This window comes from Pithys albifrons, chromosome 8 (genome assembly GCF_047495875.1).
Source record: "Pithys albifrons albifrons isolate INPA30051 chromosome 8, PitAlb_v1, whole genome shotgun sequence".
NCBI lineage: Eukaryota > Metazoa > Chordata > Aves > Passeriformes > Thamnophilidae > Pithys > Pithys albifrons.
The window spans coordinates 25,761,410-25,776,991 of NC_092465.1; the positions used below are offsets into that span (position 1 = coordinate 25,761,410).

The 15,582-nt window shown below is 37.9% G+C and overlaps 1 protein-coding gene across 5 annotated transcripts in view; it reads left to right on the forward strand.

The window, feature by feature from the left end:
- NBEAL1 (neurobeachin like 1) overlaps positions 1-15,582 on the forward strand; it is a 79,677-nt gene that overhangs the window by 27,057 nt on the left and 37,038 nt on the right. For 3 of the 5 annotated variants that reach the window (XM_071562446.1, XM_071562448.1, XM_071562451.1), the window contains exons 8-17: positions 1,528-1,613; positions 3,022-3,328; positions 4,334-4,440; positions 7,910-7,996; positions 9,402-9,485; positions 10,981-11,079; positions 11,184-11,764; positions 12,403-12,535; positions 13,129-13,248; positions 14,456-14,759. In XM_071562446.1, coding sequence (XP_071418547.1) covers positions 1,528-1,613; positions 3,022-3,328; positions 4,334-4,440; positions 7,910-7,996; positions 9,402-9,485; positions 10,981-11,079; positions 11,184-11,764; positions 12,403-12,535; positions 13,129-13,248; positions 14,456-14,759 — 1,908 coding nt within the window. The remainder of the gene's footprint in view (positions 1-1,527; positions 1,614-3,021; positions 3,329-4,333; positions 4,441-7,909; positions 7,997-9,401; positions 9,486-10,980; positions 11,080-11,183; positions 11,765-12,402; positions 12,536-13,128; positions 13,249-14,455; positions 14,760-15,582) is intronic. The other 2 variants (XM_071562447.1, XM_071562449.1) reach the window with 1 other exon arrangement.

The window sequence follows — 15,582 nt, forward strand, 5'->3', positions numbered from 1 at the left end:
AGCATTTATGAATTTGATTTTTCTAGGTTTGAGTCACAGCTCCTGTTCCTTGAGATTCCGTTGCTGTGTACATAAAATAGGATAGCTGCCAAAAAGACCAAATTGCTGATGCCAGTAGAATGCCATTGTCTTTGTGCCAGAGCACTGGAAATGCAGGCTCAGGGCTGCTACTGAGGATGTCACCTGCAGGTTGTCTGCTCTCCATTCAGTGCAGTGCACTGTGGTTCCTCCTAAATCTCTTAAATATTTTTTAATGTGACTGAGCTAAAACTGTGCTAATTAGCAGGCAAATGCTCATCTGCTTGTTGGCCAGCTGACAGACAAGACAGAATTTGCTGAGCATTTGCTTTAGACATTCTGCCATGACAGAACTAATTTGAGGGGTTTTAGCCTTCCCAACCTAATGATTTATTCAGAATCTGCGAGGTGCTGCTCTTTTAAATTTGTGTGAGATTGTCCAGAGGATTCAGAGGCTACCACTTAAGGGAGTGAAGGTACTAGCACACTAACAGTGTGATCAGTAAGCTTTGTTTAGTTTGAAGAACACATTTTAAAAATAGCTCTGCAATTTTCTTTAGAACAGGCTTGTACTTTCAGTATATAGTCAGAAATCTTACTTGCCAATAACTGGTACTTGTCTTAAAGATTGTATTATTGTTTTCATGAATAGAAAAATCTTGCATTTTCAGTTTCTAATGTTTGTTTAAAATCTCAGTTCTTACAAGTCCAAGTAATTATCAGTTTTATCTTGTAAACATATTGGAAGTTTTACAGTGGTTAATTCCATAAAATAATCCATTGTAGTTTGTTGCAGCTACTTTGAGTTTAGTGTTACCACTTTTACAATTAGTAATTAATCCAGGTTATATATATTGGTAAGAAGAGTTCCCGAGGCTGTTTGTAGCTAATCTATATCAGATAAGGCATGAGAAAAGATGCAGGATTAATTCTCTTAAGGAGATTACTGCTAGAAACATTACAGACCTGCACAGAAGTTTGGCTTACAGGGAGCAAGATCAGGGGCCCTTTTTTGAGCTGCCTGCACTGTATATGGCATCAGACTTTCCATGCCAAAATTGCTTTAACCTTTATCATGTTTGATAACTGGTTGTGTGTTAGCACATCTTTCTATTTCTCAGTATTATGGACAAAATGGGCTCATTTTATATTATGAATCATGAGCAACAGTTGTGTGTCTACAGTTATGTCAGCCTGCATGGAAAGTTTGATGCTTGCTGAAGGTCTGGCCCTGTGCATTCCTGATAAATGTGGTCATGGTGTGTTACTTTGATAATGCTGGAATTGATGTGGTTTACATCTGACTTCTGTAAAAGGAAGTGGAGATTATATACTTGGTTTGTTGTGGTTTTTTTTTTGTTTTGTTTTTTTTTTTTAATTTGTCTATGACCAGGAATATAGAAGATTTTTTTAATTATTTCATCTGTTAGTGGGATTTTTTGAGAGGACAATTTTGGTATCATTTATATGACCAGAATAAGAAATTCTTTTCCATTTTGCTTCAATCAGAATGCTTTCAAGAAAGTGAACATCTCAAGGAAAGCCTAAAATGTTGCCTGCTGCATCTCTTTGGAGCCATTGTGGCTGGTGGTCAGGTAAGGATGTTCTAAGCTCTTTTCAACTACTTAAATCTCCAAATGTCTATTCCTTGTTTAAGGCTTTTAAATATCTCATAAGCTATAAATGAGAAGAATTTGTTATTGACTGATTTTTTTTTTCTATCTTATGAATTTTGGGATCATTCTGTGCAATAATAACTAAATGCTAAAAGTTGGGTCCTGCTTTCAAATAACAGTAGAAGCTTGTTTTTTACAGTAAGTACATTTTCATATGAGCTTACTGTAATATTATAAATTAGGTGACTAGGTTAGGAATTTCCACCTGCAAAGATGAACGTTTTGTATCAACATGTGCAATCGATCTGGCTTATCTCCAGTGTTGAAAGTAAACTGTTTCAGTGAGAGGCACGGGGCCTTTATGACTTGGAAACTGTTTAAAATCTTTGAAAGAATATGAAGAAAACAAGGTATTCATCATCATGAAAGCCAACATCCACTTTCTCAGCTTAGTCTGGTCACAAGCATTTGTTACTTCTGATGATCCTGAAGAAAGAGTGTTTTTAAATGTCAGCAGGGAGCTGCAGAGCCAGGCACTCCTTCATCAGGGAAGGCAGCTGAGGCTGAGCAGTAAGGCCAGGCAGGCAGAGACACTTCACCTGACTGGCAGCCTCACTATGCCTGAGCAAGGTCTGGTCAGCACATCAGAGTAAGGATTTGGTCTTGTAGTGGTAACTGGAGTCAGTCAAGAGGCCAGTGGTTGCCAACCCCATCCATAGTCATGAGGCAGGTCTGGGGTCGGGGTCAGGGTCATCAGGCATGGACATGGCTGTAGTGTAGCTTGGGCAGGTGGGAGGCCAAGAGCCACAGCTTGAATACAGTTCCTTAGAGGCAGCAAAGAGTCTCTGACAGGGCTTCTCAAAACTCTCTATAAGCCTGGGCTGCTGTCCTAGATTTAAGATGGTCCTGAGCCTATACAGTGCGGCATCCAGGAAGAAAGGTGAGGAAAGTGCGCTCAGGGCCCAGACAAATGTTGGCTAGTGATTATACTCTTACCATAAATTCTAAAGTATCATAAATCTCATGATCTAAAATAAAAATTCACATGAAGGGTTATCTAGAATTAACAGCTTATTTAGACTGTCTAATAGGAATTTTGTAACGTGTTTAAATCGTATTTCCTTTTCCATATAAACACTCTTTTTGAGAAAGAAGGCCTGTTTACGTGAACAAGATGGGATGCATTTCATCTGTAACCATCAACATAATCCAAGCAGAATGTTTCATATTTATTTAACAACTTCAGGGCATTAATAGACATAATAATGAATGTTGCATGATTCAGATAACTTGAGTAGACAGCTCTGGTTTGAAGAATTTGGTTTGATGGTTTTTAAAATTAATTTATTATTCTTCTTCCCTTAATTGTTTTGCTGATGGGTTTCAGAGGAATGCTCTTCAAGCAGTATCTCCTGCCACCATGGAAGTCTTGATGCGTGTTTTAGCAGACTGTGACAGCTGGGATGACAGAAGCCCCGAGGAAGTGAGCAGGAAGGCAGAGCTGACTCTGAAGTGCCTGACAGAAGTTGTCCATATCCTTCTAACCAGCAGTTCTGACCAGCGTCAAGTAGAGACAAGTACAATATTGGAGAACTATTTCAAGTTACTGAATTCAGACCATTCAGCTTTACCTAATGCAAGGCGATGCAGGCAGTGGGAGAGCAGATTTATAGCACTGCAGATCCAAATGCTCAGTGAGTACCTGAGTGTCCTGTTCCTTTCAGTGTTTCTTGACAGTAACTTTGAAGCAAATAATGATTGAACCCTTATAGTAATAGAACTGAATGTTCTACCAAAAAATGTTCACTTGGGTGAGCAGTTGAAAAATTTCTAACATTTCTTCTTTGATGTTACTTTAAATATATTCTAGTTTAATCATTTACTACCAAAAAGGAAACCAAAGCAAACAAAAACATAAACCCACCAACAGACCAAAAAAAACACACCCCAGAAGAAATGATACCATACTGCTACCATTTAACCAGAGTGTCAAGGTTCAGAGACTGCCAGTCTCCATGAAAAGAGGAAAATGTTACTAGGCAACAACTAACACTCCTCAGCACCTCAGTAATTGTACAGTAAGACTGCTCAGTAATAAAGTACCCACGTGGTTGCTGTTTTGTGATGGTTCACTTTTCAAATGGCAAATTCTTAACATTGGCCAAAAGTAATAGTCTGAAATGGTTGGGTTTTAGTTTTTGGTAGGAATTCAGGGGGCTGTTTTTTCCACTTGGATGTTCAGAATTGGAAATAAAGATATTGCTTTTCCCATACTACCACAAAAACTGAGGAATAGTACTGAGTCCATGGGGAATGCTCTAAGGCTGCTGTAAAATGCAGAGTAATTGCTTACTGAGGAACCAAGTCTGCAAGTGCTTTAAAAAAAAGTAATGCTGCTTAGGTACTCAAAATTGGCAATGACTTCAAACAGAGGCCCAAAGAAATCAAAGATATTCATTAGCTGAATTTTTCTCAAGAAATAGTATATTATAGGATAATTTTTATAGCATCAGAATGTTTAGCTCTAGGCCAAGTAATCTGTACTTAAAACACATGTCATTCTTGATCAAAAAATACAGAGCATACAGGCTGTTGTATAATTTTTTTCTCCATGTTTATTATGTAATGTGCAGAAAAAAAAGCTTGATGGATTTGGCAAGTGTTTTGTCTCTGATGCCAGTTCTGTTTTAATTTTATAGATACCATCACAGCCATGTTAGACTGCACAGACAGGCCTGTTCTGCAGGCAATTTTCCTTAACAGTAACTGCTTTGAGCATCTCATTCGACTGTTGCAGAACTGCAAAGTAAGTTTTCTCTTATCAGTGTATGTTTAACAAAGCCTTTAATATTACAAGTATATTAATTATCTTTTCATCTTCCTTCTGAATTAGAAGCAATTTTAGAGTGTCCGCACAGTGAAAGTAAAACTTTGGATCGGTTAGAGCCCCAGTGTCATGAAAGATATCAAAGATCCAAGTTGTCTGAAAACTACTTTTTATTACTAATGAAGTAGAGATGTCTCTTGTCTGTCTTATGGTTAAAGCAGTGAATGCTTATTTTGAGTCCTGAGCAAAATACCTTTACAGATCCCTTTCAGTCTCTAAAACCTGTTACGAAGTTACTGGAATCAATCCCTGCTGCATTATTGCTTTGTTTTATGTTGTGGGGTTTTATTATCATTTGTTTTTGTCACTGGATTGGTAGGAAGTCACAACTGCTGCCAGATGGAGGTCCGAACTCTAATTTCAGAGGCATATTTTTCCATTTTAAAAAAAGTCTTGTTGATATGCCATTGTAAGTGTTTCAAAATATTTGAGTCCTGTGTGTTGCTGACATAAAACATGAGCTCAAGCTGTTGAAAATGTTCTTGGATTGTTCTTTTTCTACATAGGATTTAGTGTGTTTGTCTCAAAACCAGATGGTCATAACTGGCAAACTAATGCCTTCCCCTGGTTGCTTTGTACATTTCATTTTTCCCCATATAAAAGAACACAGATTTGATGTAACTCTCTGGAATATTTTGTTTCTCTTTTTGTGATATGTTGGTGACATAGCTGTTTTGAGCTCTTCTGATGCTGAATAATTTAATGCAATTTGTTATAATTGCATTGTTGTATGCAATTTGTTTCTTAATCCATTTAGATTTTGGAGTAGAACATATTTCAGTGCAGTGATACATTAAAGTAAATGTGTTTGGATTATGTCTTAATTGTAATTATATTCAATGGCAGAATGCCAACTAACTTGCAGTGTTTGAATAGTGTTTGTAGTTTTATCTCCTCCTGAAAATAATACATTGTTTGACCTTTCCATTCTCCTCTTCTGTTTGGGAATCTCTGCCTATTTTTGTACTAACCTTGTACCCTGTAAGAAACGTCAAGAAACTTCTTTTGTAGCTTCTTCTGAAAACATCAACAGTGCATTGTTTATCCATTCATGGAAAGTCTAGCTATGTTCCTGCTCTCATAAACAAGTGGTGGAATTTAAGAAAGCAGGAACTGCTACTCTATTTTTGCAGCTTGCTGTTTTTATTCTGCCTGTAGGTATGGCAGAAGATACTCTCTTCTAAGGATTTTTTTCCTGTGATACCATCTCGCACATCACTGGAGCATTGGGTATCAGTGCTACCAGTTTGCTACACAGTGCTCTTTTTTAACCTTTCACAGTCAAAATAGCCCCAACGATGAGAAGTGGGAAGAGGATTGAGGTAGGGCAGGTATCACAGTATATTTTTGTTTCCAAATATACCTTATCTGAATTCTTTTTCAAAGCCAAATAGCAGAGATTAATTAACCTGTGGAATTAGTATTTCTCCTTGTTAGCTAGGGATGGAGACCCTATTTCTATATTTTTTCTTTATTTGTGAAAATTGCTACTGAGTTCCTAAGCAAAGTATGTGTGAAAAGCACGTTCTGTGTCTCTGTAGGCAGTGTGAGAGTCCACACACATCTGAAACTTAGGAAGCTACTGGATCTGCAGCAAACTGGAATTGCAAGAAAATTGCATGTCAAGGAGGGGTTCAGAAAATCCACACCACTATTTCTGCTATAGATATCCCAAAGAAATTGGGATGTTCATGGCCATATTTCTAGTCATACTTCCTTGTCATTTGCACTATAACAGTCTTCTAAAATTTATTTTTTTTTAATTTGCTGGTTTTAAGGCTGATGGGCAAACTGTCTTCCCTTAACTATCCTCTAGGGTTAGAGATATGCTCAAAAGATTTTAAAACTACTTGGTTAACTGCTGATGATCTGAATGTTGTTTTTTGCCTGTGATATCTAAAAAGAGGGACTATAATTTGGGGGTATCAGGAGGTGCTTATTCTATTGTCTGAGAGTCATTTAACAGGCTGGTTTGTCAGTGCTGAATCTTCTGCTGTTTGTTTAGCTCTCTTAGAGTTCAGACTTAGACCAAAGCACAATGACCTGTAGCAGTATGCCTGGTTTAAAAAAAATTTTTTTAAGAACTTTGAAATGGAAGATTTAAACCATATGGACATTGTAATAAAAATCTATTTTTCCTTTTCACAACACGTATTATGAGAAATGAAGTAGCTCATAGGAAAAATCTGATGCATTTTTTTTATGTTTTCATTTGCTTCTGTTTGATGTTGTTCTTGTTAGTGAGTCCTCTGAGGTATATTATAGTTATTCTGCATTGTTACATGCTGTTGACTGTGCTGTACCTTTCAAAGTGACTTGTGTTTCTAACCATGTGCTTTCACGCCTATAGAAGTCAAAGCAATACTTGAGTGTTGTCCTTTGTTTTGCCCTAATTAGTGGAAGTTGATTTCTCAGGTTGTTACTCCTCAGAGAGACTACCCAGCAAATAATGGCACAAAACTTGTGAGGAGGGGAGGGAAAAGACAAATGCCCAGTTTTTACCCACTAAAGGAAAGTGTTGCTTCCCCCTTTTTTAAGGGATGTTTAAAACATTTTCATCAGGAATTTTTTTAACACTTCAATAGCATCTTGAAACAGGAGGAGATAAATTTTAGTCTTGATTAGGTTATGGCTAAACTTTACACATAAATTGGCTGCAATCAAGTATGAATTTTGGGTTAGCTTTAAATTTACGAATTTGGGAACTGACTAGGACACTGGCTACTAAAAACAGAGCAGTTCCTTAGCTGAAGGTGTAGTGTTGGTGTATATTTGATTTAAGGCTCTTTACAACCTGTCTGATTCTTAGGGTGATGTAAGATAATTTGCCCTTCCTTCTGGCCTAAAGACTGTGTGCCCCACAAACTCTACTGCTATACTGTTTGAAGATCAAAATATTCTGTCTAGCTATCATCAGCCTTCACTTGGGATGAAACATAAGTGAAAAATGGTGAAATGTCTGTATCCATTTCTTTGCTAATGCCCCACTCTTGTCTTTATTTCTTACAAGTAAATTTTTGAGAACCTCCTGTCAGGTTGCATATTGTAAATGAAATGACAGATGCTAAGCCAGAGACCAGTATAAATTCCAGACAGACCTCTTTCCTTGTCTCAGCAATTACATATATTCATTTATTTTTTGGGGGGTGAAGTGATTGCTCTTTAGCAAAAGTAGAATGTAATTTTTAGTATTGTGAGAATAAGCAGAAGACTAATATTATGGAGGATTGTGTCTCACTAGTGTGAGAATGCTTTATTTTTTCCTTCCTTTTTATTTTTCTTTTTTTTTGCTATGTGAAATACAAACCCAAGGCAGCCTCCACAGGTTTGGCTGCAGGTGACTGTTTAATGCAATTATTTCCATTATTCTTGTCTCTATTCCTAACAGCTGTTTTTAAATGCTAACAATAAAGTGGCAGACAAGAGTGGGAAAGACCTTACCAACAAATTACTGACAGAAATGAATGAGGATCAGGTACCTGCCTAAACTATATCTTGCTTCAGTTAAAGTCAAGATGCAATCACAGGAAAATTGATTCCTGTGCTTCACCTTAACCATCCTCTTTAAGGTTTCTGCAGCAAGATGAGCTTTTGTCACTGCATGCATCAGTATTTCCTGTCTCTGCAAAATTATTTTTCTGAATAACAGATTGAATTCAACTGAAGTTTTATTCATCTGCTTCAAACTGCAGATATTTGCAGTAGACTGAGCCCTAATTATGCTGCTTTTAAGGAAAAGGTGAAGTACATAAATGGAATCCAAATAAATTCTATCAAATCTGGTGGTGATTTTTTCCCCTTGTTTTCCTCTTTTTTGCTTCTTTGTCTCAGCACTGTGGTGTTTTGGATTCTGGGGCCTTGTTTGTGAATCTCAGTGGTTGTGTTTGGTGTTCTGATTCTTTGCTTGTCATCAAGAACAGATGTTCACAAAACAATGGACAGGCTGAATCAGGGAGGTAGGAATAGCCTGTTGCTTTGCTTTTCCCAAATATTATGGAAAGGTTCAAATGCAAATTGTTGTATTAATTTTATAGTAGAATTATTTGTTCTGATTAAGAATGTAAAGAAATGCTAGATACAGGGGATGGAAATCTACAAGTTGTGGTTTTTAACTAATAGCTTTGGCTTTTTTGGACACAGCACAATGCTCTAACTGCATCTTAATGTTTCTTGACATCTAACACAGTATTTTAATTCTTGACATTTCATTTACAAAATATGTCTGAAATGCACATAATATTTCACAGATGATGAAACAGTAATTAGGTTTACTGATGGATGCAAAACAGTGCTCCAACTTTTGTTTTTAAAACCACCACAGAAATATCAATATAAACAAGAATTATGGGAAAAAACCTCAAAAGGTTACTTAAGTTGGAGAGAGAGCTGTTGATCAATGTCATGAGACTAAGGGTGAGGCAGCCACCTAACTGCTTGTGTGACTTATCTCTTACAATTTGTGTGTGTGCTGCATTGGCGTGTAGGGCCTTGGATGGAAAAGAAGACTCTTGATGTGAACTGCAGGTTCCTGATTGTCCAGCAGAACACACACATATTGCAAGAGATTTCCTGATTGTTTTCCTCCCTCCCTCTTGAGGTTGTCCATTAGACGCATGAGGAAAACTTGTTTGTCCATCAGAGTATTTGAAGTGCGGTGTGTGTTGCGAATGCTTCTCTCCTCTTGAAGTCTGTGGCTGGTTGTCTACTGTGATGTAATTCCTTGTAGGCTGTGGGGTTATGAAATCTTGACTGGTGGGAGATGATTTTTGAAGCATGTTGCCCAACTCTTGGTTTCCCTCCTGGCAGGAGGCACAGTACAGGTTTTGGAGGTGAACTGTCTTTGGACATTTGTTTATGACTTCTGTACCTGCTACTTTCAGGTGTTTCAGGGACACCTGGACTCCTTGGCAGTATCAACCATTCAAGCCCTCACAGCAGTAATGCACAAGTCTCCAGCTGCAAAGGTAACAGTATGTGTGCAGAGGTCTGTTTGCAGTGGCTTCTTCATCTTTTTTCCAGTTAGTGTTTTTATCACGATATGTTGATGAATCCTGATAATGGAGATCAGCAGATTGTGCTCACACACTCGTGGCAGATAGATGATTATCATTCCTTATCCCTTCATATGTGTCTAATGGCTGGACATCTTTATCAAAACTGGCAGATCTGAGTATAATAGCAGTTGGAACCTTTGTAAAGAAATCACTTTGCTCCTTGTCCCATGACTATGTAGGGTAGACTTAGTGAGTATTTGCAGGAATTTTCAGGCAGGAGTTTGTGTTTTATCATGGCTTTAAACTAACCCAGAACAGTATTGTTGTCCAAATGGTGGTCTTGTCACTCCCCTGCCCTTCCTTGGTATTTATTTTTGTGGTTTGAGAAATGGATGGATTGTGGTTAGTTTGTGATTCTGACTGGAAGCTAAGCCCATGGTGAAATAGTGTATTTGTTCCCAGATTGCTGAGTTCATTAGATTGAGCCCTTGACTGAATGATTCCCTGGTCTTAGCACAGGGAAAGGGATGTGGCTGCACAGTAGAGACTAAATGAAGAGTAGGAATTCTCCAACTTCCTTGCTACTCATAATACAGCGTGAGGGAGAAACAACAGGGTCAGTTATGCTCCTCCACAGCATTACTCAGGGTACTTATTTCTCCTGACTCAGGAAAGCCTGAAAGAGGTTATATATTGGAAGTGGGGACTGGCTGGGATTCTCAAAGGGTTTTCAGCTGTACTTCTGCTGCAACGTACCTATTTTTAGTTTTTTCTTTCCATAGTTATTGAAGCAGTCACCTTACTTGTGCTGACAGATCTATTCTTCAAAAAAAAATTAATTCCAGTGCAGAATACAGCCTGGAGAAGAGTATCTGTTCCTTATGATGTGTTGGCTGTCGATTAATTAAACCATAAATGAATGCTACAGCTTGAATTTCACTGGTTGATTATTTTATTTTTTTTGTTCATGTAAAATCAGTTAGTTTTCAGAAAAACATCCTTGGAATACTATTCTAAAATTTAAAGTGTTTAGGGGGTGGTTTTTAATCAACTGGTCTAGAAAAATCTTTCACTGAAAGATTAATATTTGAATACTTCTAATTCTCAATGTAAACATTCATTTCATGCTACAGTTTACACTAAAAAATGAAACTTTTAGTTCTTTGTGATAGTACTAACATTTGGGTTACACCAAAGCACTTATATTCTTGTAGAGGTAATTATTAAAATATTACTTTGAAGCTTTATTTGTTTATCTGTGTACTGCAGTGAGATCCTTCTCATCTCACTGTTCTAGAGACAATACAATGGACATGTTATCAAAAAGAGATTTCTAAACTGTAAAACATTTTTATTGCATTTTGATTATTATGTGTCTAATATTTTGTTAATTAGAACCTGCTGCAGTAGATGAGCAATTTTTGTCCATTTTATTTGTTAGTGAGACTGGGATTTTTGTCCTCAGGAGGTCTTCAAGGAGAGGATTGGTTATGCACACATATATGAGGTACTAAAATCACTGGGCCAACCCTCACGGGAATTGCTGGAAGAACTCATGAATATGGTGAGATGTCCTTACTCTGAATGCAGAAATGCTTACATCTTTGAACAGTACTTCTAGCTGTCTTCTATTGTGATTTCATGCCTGAGTTCTCTGCTGTTTTTCAGGCTGTTGAAGGTGACCATATGGCTGTTGGGATACTAGGCATTAGTAACGTCCAGCCCTTACTGCTGCTTATCCAGTGGCTTCCAGAACTAGAATCACATGAGCTGCAGATTTTCATCTCAAATTGGCTGAGGCGAATCTGCTGTATTAACAGGCAGAGTCGTGCCACATGTGTCAATGCAAACATGGTCATCCGTATCATTGAGACCCTGAACTCCCACTCCGCCCTCCACTGCACTTGTGCAGAGAACCTGATTGCCCTTCTGGGCTCTCTGGGGAGCCAGTCAATGGGCTCAGAAGAGTTGCTGCAGCTCATACGGCTCCTGAGGACTGAGGAGCCCAAGGGGGCTCACCCGTACGTGGCGCCGGTGATGCGCGCCGTGCTGGCGATGGCGCGGAAGGAGGGCATGGCCAGCGCCCTGCAGTACTTCAACCTGCACCACAGCATGGCTGGCATCGCTGTGCCAGCAATCCACAGGTGGCCGGGCTCTGCCTTTTCTTTCAACGCGTGGCTCTGCCTTGACCAGGACCGGGTGGACCTAAGCGTGACCAGCAAAAGTGGCAAGAGGAAGCAGCTCTACAGGTACAGTCACTGTAGCTGCCTCAGCAGCTCAGATCTGGGTCATCTGTTCCCCGTGGCATATGGTACCCTGTAACATGTGGTGCTTCGCATGTCTTCATAGGGTGCAGTACGTAAAGCTTAGTCTGTGAAAGGGAGCGGTTTCATCTGTCACCAGAGCCAGGTTTTGATACAGAAATAAAATGTGTAATTTCTCCTTTATTATGTTTTATTGTTTGCAGTTTCAATATCCATAAATCCAAATTGTATTAAGGTTCGTCACTTAAACGAAACAACATTAAAAACAAAAAACCAACTTCTCAAAAACCCCACCCCAATAAACTCTGGTTTTTGTATAGGATCACAATGAAAAGGACACCTTCATAGCACTTAAGTAGTGGATATTGACATTAATGTTTCTTGATATAATTAAACTTTCTGGATACTAACATTTAGCAGCAAACAAAATGTCTTCTTGGGTTGTTTTTTTTGTTTTGTTTTGTTTTATTTTTTTTTGGTAACAAAAGTAAGAACCAGTCACCCAGTAAATATTGTACCAGCAACAAATAATTTCAGTTGGTTATCTCCTTAATGACTTTACTGTTAGGTGGAAGTTTTACTGGATCAAGTCCTTGATTGTGTGTTTTGTTCTCTTTCTACAGCTTTTTTACAGGAAGTGGTATGGGATTTGAAGCCTTTATTACGTGCTCTGGGGTATTGGTGGTTGCAGTTTGCACAAAGAGGGAATATGCAACAGTGATGCTGCCTGACCATTGTTTTTTTGACTCTCTCTGGGTAAGACTTGATGCTGACAAACGCTGTGTTTAGGATAGTACTGTTAGCTCAGAAGTCCAAGTTCTATTTTTTGGTTGTTTTACAAATAGTCTATTTTATAATATGTCAATAATTCATTGCGTAACAACAGATTTAATCTCAAATAAGACAAGCAATTTTCATGTAGCTTAGTTGTTGATTGAGCTAACTTATGCCTGTGTTATTAGGCTTTTTTATTATTAAGCTGGTTACAGCATTAGAGAATTTTTTAATATTAAATTATAACAAGCACAGGTGGCTGCAGTGCTGTGTGAATAAACAAACTGTTCTGCTGTGTTTCTGTGTTACCCACTTCTATTCCTATACCTAAGGATTGATGTGCATTGTTATGGAAGAGCTGTGTCTCCTGCCCTCCAAAGACCTGTTTACCTGTGAACATGTTTACTGCTTTAAAACAGAAGCAGCTGATAGGTGGTCTTACCTTCTAGTTGAGCTTTGGATTTATTTTCTTAAGTGGTTTCCTCACCAACTTAGTAGAAATGAAGTTAAATAATGCCATGTAGTTATTTCACTGCTTTTAATAATGACTTCATTACTTTATATTGCTTACCCAGCACAACATAACTATTGTTCATGTGCCTGGAAAGAGGCCCTTTGGTCAGAGCCTTGTGTATATCTACGTCAATGGACAGCAGAAGGTCTCTGCCCCACTTCGATTCCCTGCTATGAATGAAGTAAGTTCACTTCTGAGTCATCCCTGTTGGGATGAGCTCTCGTAGAACAATGAGCTGCCATTTTTAATTTGGAAATTGTGCAAGAGTTTGATAGCTTAGCCTATTGCTAATAAGCTTCTTTTCAACTTTGGATGCTATCCAGAGTATCATTTGGAGTGTAACTAACCATAAAGTAATGCTTGTTTTGTTGTCTAAGTTGAAAAACAAACCAAAAAACCCCACTAGATCACCTTGATTCAGTTGTGGGGTTTGCCTCAAAATAATTGCCTGAGCATATTGACGTTGATTAAATCATAATAAATCACAGCTCTGCCGGTAGGATTGATGTAACAGTACTCAATGGGGAATATTCCCTCTTGGTTTCAGTGGTAACTTTTTTTACTTTCAGTTTTTGAATGTTTCCTTAATATGATAGTCTTATACCTGCTTTGGTGACTGAATAGGCAGTTTATATGCAGATAATCTAACCATTTTGAAGGTGCATGCATTTAGCAAAAAAAACAAACACTTGCCATCAGAATGAGTCTATATCATGTTTAGTTTCCTTTGTATGCATTGTTCATTCTTTTCATGGAACAAATTTATTTTAAACTGGGCTACAACACTGAAAGTTCTTCTCTCTTTTATAAGTTCTAATTTGATACTTGTTAAGTATGTTGAGTAAACAGTTAAATTGGATAAGTATAAAATTTAAAAATGAGAATCAATGTTGTTTTCATTACAAGATAAAACTCTGGATTTTGGCCCATCTGTAGAAGAAGCACTGTAGACATCAAGGTAACTAGAAGTAGGGCAAGTAAGCTTATCATGAAAGCATCTATTTGAGTGGAATAACTGATAGGGAAAATGAACAGTAGCAATGTGCTGGGCTAGTATTTCGGAATATAATCCAGAAGAGAAGTGTTTACCAGGGTATCTGAAGCACTGTCCTTCCTGGCTGTGCTCCTGCTAGAGGTCACATGGCAGTTGAGGAAATCAAATTGCTCTCACTTGAAGAGAGGACATTCTCTGCTGTTGGGAAAAGTAGATGCTCTTTTTTTTTTGTTTTGGCCTACTGTGATGGATTGCTTGTTTTTCAGGGCTCACCAGAACTTCTTGCTCTTGGTTTAACTTGTTTAGTTCAGGTTTGCTAGATATAGTCTCCAGATTAAAAGTTTAGATTTACAATATGTGTTTAATTTTCTTTCTTCTGTGTGTGATTCTCCAGTCTTTTACTTATTGCTGCATTGGTTCAGCTGGTCAAAGAACAACAACTCCTCCTCCATCTCAGATACCAGATCCGCCTTTCTCCTCTCCTGTTATGCCCCACCGGACATCACTTGGGGGCATTCTCACAACAGGAAGTTGGGGTGGGATGCTTGGAAAACCAGAGCTCATCACCAAGATGATCTCAGCAGGGACTCAGGACAGTGAATGGGGGTGTCCAACATCTTTGGAGGGCCAACTTGGGTCTGTTATCATCTTTCATGAAGCCCTGCAGCCTTCTCAGGTGAAAGCATTATATTTAGCAGGTACGTGGTGATTGTACTGGCTTTAGTGGAATAGAAGGAATGAGTTATGAACAAGACCCCACTGAGCTTTGCTCTACACAGACACATAATGAAGAACTTGCAGTCCAGAAGGGCTACAGAGCTGACCTAAGTGAGAGGCCTTACAACAAATAAAACTTAATGATAAGTATTGTATGAAGTTTGATTTAAAAATGTTATATTTACATAAGCTCATCTATTTACCATATGTACAGACCTGCCAAAATATTGCCCTTGCTTTGATAGGCCATGTTAAAGTGATTCATGCTTGAGGATTTTTCCATAAGAATCAATAATTAAGTGGCCATTTAAAAAATATTCTGAAAGCTATGTTGTACACATATTCACAGTGTTAAGGTATTAAGTTCCATATTGACATGAGGTGGTTAGAGATTAGCTTTAAAGCTTTTCTGTTATTTAAAGGAAATATTTTGTATTGCTAAACAAAACTATCTTGAAGGTTGCTCATTTTCTGAGCATTCAGGCTTGATGACAGAGATTAGTGACAAATATGAGATAGGTAATGGAAAAGACAAACATTAGAGCTGTTTAAATATATAAAACCCCCTGTTTTTCTTTGTGAGGTTGAGCTTTTCATGAAGAATATATTTCTTTTTAAGCAGTCCCCATGAAAAGAATGATTTGGGTCATTCATTAGAGACTACTTCAAAGCATGTCTCAATAGGTGTGGTTTAGACTGTCCTATTCATTGTTTCAACAAAGTGTAGTAGTATAAAATTTGTAAAGGGCAACAGTAATATCCATATCTTAAATGTGTATGTTATAAATGTATAATTGTATATGT